The following is a 7,060-nucleotide window of genomic DNA, read 5'->3' as shown; positions in this document are numbered from 1 at the left end:
GGTGCACAGTTAACAAAGCAGATGCTTTCAGATCATCATCTTCCTTGTAGTTTTTGATGTTCTGTTCCTCCCCCTCCCTTTTAATTGCAGCACATTTTCAGTCTTAAATTTCTTCTTTTTTTTTCTTTTTTTGTTAAATCAGACATTCAGACAAAACTGTAATGAGTTTCTGATTGTTTCCATGGAGCAGGAACCTGAGTGCAAGTCAGGAACAGAGACTGTTGCACTGATTTTCTGTGTGAGGTGAGCAACTCTGCACTCGAGGGAAATAGAAAAGGAAAAGGAAAAATGAGGCCAGCACTAGAAGCAAAAGGTCTTTATTAGCTTCTGGTACTTCAACCCTACCAACTTAAGCTGCAGCTAGAATGAAAAAAACATATCTTTGTAAAAAGACTATCATAATCCAAACCAATCCTTAAGTTTTCCACATGTATTAAAAGTTTAAATTCAAAAAGAACTTTTCAAGGTTTCATTTTCTAACGGCATCTTCATAGAGATAACATCCAAGTTTTTTCCTAAGTACAAAGCAAACAAGCATCCTACAAAATAATCTATGGAAAAAGGTAGTGCAAGAGGGAAATTAAGACAGTGTGGTAATCTACTCACGAGACACACAGGTTAAATGTAAAACAACCATACCATCAATGAAATATTTAGAAATGAAAATAAATTAAAGTTACATCAAAGTTCCTGCTTTACTTTGTTTAAATCCTCAGTATAGCACATACCACTGCATTATGGATCATAGCAAAGACTTAGCAGTAGCAATAAAAAAGTTGCTATAGAAAAACCTTTATGAAAATAAAACAAGACTGAAGATATTCCTTCACACAACTGTATGATGGCTGTAGAAATTCCACTGAATCAGTCATACTAGGGCCATTTAGGTTTAAATCAGGGTGAATTTCTGTAAGATTAAGCAGTGATCCATACATTCTGGCTGAACAGATGCTGCTTGGCCAGGCTGCACATTTTGTTCTCCCCGAAACCTCCACCCCAGCAAGAATGAAATTTTGCAGGGTGCAGTTTTTTGGTAGCATTTTGACATTTTCTGAAAACAAACTCTTGTTCTCCTAAGGCCCCAGTCACTATGTGAACAATGTGAACACAAGCTTAACTAAAAGGCTTTGTCAGTGTGCTGCTTTGCCTCTTGCATGTGATGCTTCAGACTCAGGAGCGTTTGGAAGCCAACTGCCTGTACATATCATCATAGTATATTGTTATTTCTCTAGAAAACATCAGGAAGCATCCCAGCTCACTACTACTACACCCTCCCCACTAACTGGGCAGGAAGGACCCACATGGTGCCTTATAGGACTTGCTCTACAGTTTTAAAGTAGCCCACCACATGGGAAAGCAAACACCCTCCACAGCCTTTGCACTTTGCAGTATGTCATGGAGAAAACTAAGTGCTTAAATACTCTAACAGGTATTTAAAGGACATTTTATCCAATGATGAGTTTCTGATACTACAGTGAGCCATCTTGCTAGATTCCTCCCATTATGCAAACCCTTAAGATGGTAAGCAAACATTTCTATGAAAATGTTATCTCCTTAATACGACGCCCCTTGTTGGCTACAAATTCAGACCTGCGTAAGTCCTTGAGGAGAAAAATATTTAAAGCAAATACCCTAACCAGTTTCTGGTTTAACTGTTACAAATCTTCAGTGTTAAATCTAAAAGAAGAAAAATCTCCACGAAACAATGGTTAAAGGAACAGTTTTTGCTTGGTTGCTGCCCCTCAGGAGTTCGTTTCCCAAGGCTGCCGTGTCTACTGTCCACTGCTCTCTGGGTTTGTTGTGGTGGTTTCAGTGCCAACAGGTTGCACATTGTCTGCAAAATTGTGTGCGTGCTCGAGGAACAAGTCTTTCAGTACACTCAGCTCCTTGGTCAGGAGCTTAATTTTTGCCTCCAAACGTTCATTTTCTTCTTTGAGCTGGTTGACCCTCTGCAGTGTGTCTTGTGCTTTCTGCTTGCTTTTTAAGCGGCTCTTTTTCACTGCCATGTTGTTTCGCTCTCTGCGCTGACGATACTCATCACTGTTTCTATCCACAAAGGAATTTTTCTTTCCCTGTTTGCTGGGAGGCACAGCTTTGCCTCCACCACCAGGACTAACTGGCACCAGCTGGGGAACCTGCTGCAAACCACTGGTGTGTGCTGGGGTGTGAATCACACTTACGCCGTTCGCATCTGTAGTGGTGTTCTGTTGGGATGTCTTGCTCATTTGGACAGGCTGTTCTTGGACACAACAGGATTTATTAGGAGACTGAAAACTCTCGTGTTTCTTGAAGGTATTTCCAACAGATCTTCACATGGATTAAAGGCAAGATGAACCTAGTATGGAAAAACAAATGCTATTAAAGGTGCTGGCTTCAGCTACTATCTTGTACCATCGGTACCTCATGCTAAAGCCAGTGATGTGTATCTGGCAGTGACACATCACAACAGTGCTGGAAGTGGACAAGCTGCCAACTACATTTCTGAAGCCTCTCAAACGTATTTGGATTGGAAGAGACTATTACTGGGTCATCTAGTCAAGCTGTTTGAATTGTTCTCTGTTATTCCAAAGCCATCCCTGATGGATGGGTGTCTAGCCTAGCCTCAAATATCTCGTTTCACAACCTCTGTCTTGGCAACATGTTCCACTGTCTAACTTTTCCTCCAGTTATATAATTTTCTTAGTTTTCAGACTGGAGTTTTCCTTCTGTGGCTTAAACCTATTAACAGCCTGACTCTTGACCAACAGGGGTACTTGATCCTTGTCCTCTTCGGACCGTTCCTCTGGACGTATCCCCACCCAAAGTCCTCCTTGGTCTCTGTTCTCTGGAGCGAGGGTGCTCGGCCTGTCCACCTTTCCTGAACTGTCTTACAGCACTTGCTTTTGAAGATGATGTTCAAACTGATGACTGTTTAAGGTCTACTAGTATTGAGTGGAAAAATAAATCTATGGAAAAAGGTAGTGTGTTGCAAAGCCTGGCTCTGGGTGACATTCAACCACAAGCAAAGGTAAGCCTGTAACTGTGTATCGAGCAGGTGGGACAGGAACACCGGGTGATGGCAATGTGAGAATCACCAAAGACAGGGCACTGTTGCCACCCATGAAAAGACAGCAGCCATAGCTGACTCGTCCACCAAATATGGTTTCCTGCTGTAGTCTGTGCACTGGTCATTGTCCACTCTCCAGCAGACAAACTGACTGGATGAGCAAGACATCCTCTCACCTGACTCACGTCCTTCCACTGCTGTGTCAGCCTGCTCCCGGCCCTACTGGTGGCACAAGGAGGACTCCACCAGAGCTGCTGCAGGGACATGGCCCTGGCAAGGCTAGCAGCCTGTCCCCTTCTCTTCCCATCTCACAGGATGACTTCTTCAAGGACTGGGAGAGAAGAGGGAAGGGTGACAGGATAGTCCTAAGCTCCTGAAACACCTGCCTATGGCTCCAGTGAAAAGTACTCGGTGACCAGTCAAACAAGGTTAAACAAACAGGTTAAAATTTGACTGTGTACTTTAACTGTGTGTTTTCTTCCATGATGAAGGAGCCAGAATGAGATGCACCTCCAGAATGTGGTTCAGTAACATTCATGGGAAAGCCCTGTAAGATTGGCCTTTTGTTACTCAAAATTAACATTCTCTGTCACCCAGAAGTCTTCTCACTTGTTAAGTGAGGATGTATGAGTACACCCACGCCCCTCCTGTCAAGAAATCTTTTCATTTTCCCATTGCAGGGCAGAAAGAGGCCATCAACTCTTTCTGACATCTGTACAGCTGAACCTAGATACGTATCACCCAATACCTTTGAATTTAGTTTTGTCCCTATTTCAACTCTTTAAGCAACTTCTACAAACCCCATTTCAGTCTCAGACTCTGACTGAATAAGCACTTTGGTTCAGCAGTTGAACTGAATGCACAGCTAACAAGATGTTACTGTGCACAACCCCCAGACTGGCAGGGCCAGTTGTAGCAGCTGTGCACGTGTAATTGCACAGACGTTTTTAGTCAAGCTGTAAGCATATCCTCCTCCTGTCTGCACTTTATTTTAAAACACTGAATTTCTGCAGCCCTCAAACAGTATGCAGCTCTCTTAGGTTCCCTCTGACTAGATTTTTGGCACCTTTTCAAAGTCAGACAGAATGCCCTGTTGTCCCCTCTGTTTCAACACATTACAGTGCTTGCTAAGTTCACCTGGACAGTCCAGTTAAGTAACCCACACCATTTTCATGATCTGCTTTTTGTGTTTCATGAGATACTACGGAGGAAGGGGTGACTCTTGCCCCCAAGGGCACCCCACCTGACATGTAACAAGTTTCTTCACATCACCAGGTTCCATGTGCTACTTCTCTGTATGCTATTGAAACTATTTAATATTGCTTTAACATCCCCTGCTGATCTCTATCAAATTTCCTTATGATTCAATGGACAAATTATTTGTTCCATTAAACCAAATTTTAATGGAGTGTTTTAGCTGGGCAGTACATGGATACGAGCACACAAGATAAATCAGTGTCACACCTCTCAAGCAAGCATTCTAGCCCTGCTAGAACAGATCTCCCTCAATTCTTTCCCACTGCAACCGATCTTTTTGGATTAAATAACTATTTCTTGAGTGAGATGTGCTATTTTCTGGCATGATCACCTGGGAGGGATGACACCTGGATTCCTGTCCTGCTCCAATGAAAGCAGGTAGCACTAACTGTACTGCATCACAGATTCACAGCAGTGCTAATAGTTAAGGCTTGAAACTAGTTTTTCTCCCTAATTATTTGGATGCTGGATGCCTATTACCAGTTGTCAGGATGACACCCTGGACAGTGACAGGTGCTATGGGGCATCCTTCAGCAAACACTGCGAGGAGATTTAAAGGCAGCAGGTATGAGATGTACAGAGGGGACTCTCAAGAAGGGTGAGGTAAAGGACGTGGTAACTGGGAGAGGCCAAGAAGGTGGGGAGGCAGGTAGGTCTCTAATTTCTTGGACCCTGTGTGACACAAAGGCAGCTGCTCCACTCCTCTCCACACAGGTTGGTGTCCTGTGAGTGGGTGACAGCCCCAGCACAGCAGGAGGCAGCTCCTTGGAGAGCCAGCCCAGTTTCCAAGCATCTTGTTCCCATAAAGCTGCTCATTAGCTCCAGCTCAGCAACAGCCCTAGGCTGGTTCCACCCAGCACATGGTAGTGTTTCCAGTGGCCAGTTAGAACTGCCTGGTTCTCTCCTTGGGCCACCAACTGGCCACCCAGGACACTAGCTGGCCACCCACTACAGCATAATAGCTGGTAACTCAGAGGTGTCTCCTCAGACAGAAAGATGTTTCTTACTGTCTGACAGAGCTCCTCAGGGACCACAGACTCCCCAGCAAATGAAGGCCTTTATTATCTTTGCTTTCACACACACAAAAAATAAATGAAACTTCCAAATGTTTGTTTTGGCCAAAAAAAAAACCAAAAGAAGTGTTCTGTTAATTAAATCAGTTTGGGATTTTTCACTTGGCAGCAAGAAATACCGAGTGCTTCTCTCTGCTCCTTTTCTGCAATGGGACTGTGCTGATTCTGATCATTAGTCAGGATGACTTGATTGCACGGATTCACTTAGAGCTGTCTTGTCTAATGCAAAATTGGTCCCAACCTGAACAGAAATAGGTACCCTCCCTTCTCTTCAGCAGGAATATCCTAGTGGGAGCTGACTCTAAATTCCACTAACCCTGTACAGAGGACAGGGGCACAAAGCTCCAGGCACGCATTTGCTGAGCAGTGGGAGGGCCCACTCCTGTGTGGTTCACTCTCCCAGGCGTGTTTGCTGGAGATGATGCTCACCCTCGTGTACTGAGGGCTGGGCAACAACTTTTTTGAGTCTAGGTAGCCCAAACCCACCATCTCTTGCTATAGTTGACAACATCCTGCATTCGCCTCAGAATCTGCATTTTTAATAGACATATTCCTAGACAAATGCACTCCCAAAATCCTTAACAGACTGTGCTCGGAACACCTGAAACGTGTATTTCAATGTGACCAGAATCACGACCCACCCCAGCCGAGGAGGGATTGAAAGACTCTGTCATTCGAATTAAAACGACACAGCGATCTCTAACGACGAACCAGCTCCTTGAATCAGAAAGTTCTGCACACTGTCGGTGTTTACACCTCCCGGGGCGGCCGTGCCCGGCGCTGTCACCGAGCCGCGCCTGCCGTTCCTACCGGACGTCCACGGTCTGTTTGGAAACTCGCGGCCGGGGCTGTAAAAAACCCGCCGGGTTCCGCGGGGAGCCCCAAACATCCGTCAAGACCCCGCACCCCCCAGGCCCGACCGGGCGCGCCCCCGGATCCCACCCGGGACCCCCCGCCCGGCCCGGCCCGGCCCGGCCCGGCCCTCCCCGGCGGCGCCGCCGCCCCGCCCGCCCGCCGCTGCTCCTCCCCCGCCCGCGCGGGGCTGCCCGGCGGGGCTGCCAAGCCGTGACTTCACCGGGGGAGGGGACGGGCCGGGCCGGGCCGGGCGGGGAGCGGGGCCGGCCGGCGGCTGGCGAGGCGCGGTGCGGAGCGGGCCCGGCGGCGGGCGGGCCGTGAGGGGGGTGTGAGGGGGTGTGTGAGGGGCCCGGGGGCGGCCCCGCGTCCCCCCCGCTCTTACCTGGGCCGCGAGCGGCGGGAGGGGCCGGGCCGGGCCGCGCTCGGTCCGTGCGCGAGCGGCGATTGCGACACCGCGCGCGCCCCGCCCCGCCCCGCCCCGCCGGGTGATGCAACCGCCGCTGCCATTGGCCGCCAGCACGGCCAATCAGGGGCGGGGCCGCGCGCGGGGGCCGAGGGGGGCAACGAGCACCGCCCGGGCTGAGCCGACCTGGGTTAGAGTGGGCTGGGCTGGGCTGGGCTGAGCTGAGCTGAGCTGAGCCGAGTGAGTTAGAGTGGGCTGGGCTGAGCTAGACTGGGCTGTGCTGAGTTAGACTGGGCTGAGCCGAGCTGGGTTAGAGTGGGCTGGACTGAGTTAGACTGGGCTGTGCTGAGCTGAGCTGAGTTAGACGGGGCTGGACTGAGTTAGACTGGGCTGTGCTGAGCTGAGCTGAGTTAGACGGGGCTGGGC

General features: G+C 48.4%; 1 protein-coding gene across 3 annotated transcripts; it reads right to left on the bottom strand.

Moving 5' to 3' along the window:
• Positions 1-301: 301 nt before the first annotated feature.
• On the bottom strand, positions 302-6,720 carry CEBPG (CCAAT enhancer binding protein gamma). 3 transcript variants are annotated; one of them, XM_064671295.1, is made up of 2 exons: positions 6,614-6,720; positions 302-2,335 (listed from the first exon to the last, which is right to left on the bottom strand). In XM_064671295.1, exon 2 carries the CDS (start codon positions 2,223-2,225, stop codon positions 1,773-1,775), a length of 453 nt encoding a protein of 150 aa, XP_064527365.1. In that variant the 5' UTR covers positions 2,226-2,335; positions 6,614-6,720; the 3' UTR covers positions 302-1,772. The 3 variants fall into 3 exon arrangements, with proteins under 3 accessions (XP_064527365.1, XP_064527367.1, XP_064527366.1); XM_064671297.1 differs by lacking the exon at positions 6,614-6,720 and adding an exon at positions 6,018-6,220; XM_064671296.1 differs by lacking the exon at positions 6,614-6,720 and adding an exon at positions 3,223-5,967.
• Between the last annotated feature and the right edge of the window lie 340 nt (positions 6,721-7,060).

This window comes from Pseudopipra pipra, chromosome 14 (genome assembly GCF_036250125.1).
Source record: "Pseudopipra pipra isolate bDixPip1 chromosome 14, bDixPip1.hap1, whole genome shotgun sequence".
In the NCBI taxonomy this organism is placed as follows: Eukaryota; Metazoa; Chordata; class Aves; order Passeriformes; family Pipridae; genus Pseudopipra; species Pseudopipra pipra.
The sequence above is the reverse complement of the archived record's forward strand: the minus strand, read 5'-3'. Positions and strand labels throughout refer to the sequence as shown.

Bases quoted from the DNA above. Each gene is read 5' to 3' on its own strand.
- CEBPG (XM_064671295.1), bottom strand. From the start codon at position 2,225: ATGAGCAAGACATCCCAACAGAACACCACTACAGATGCGAACGGCGTA.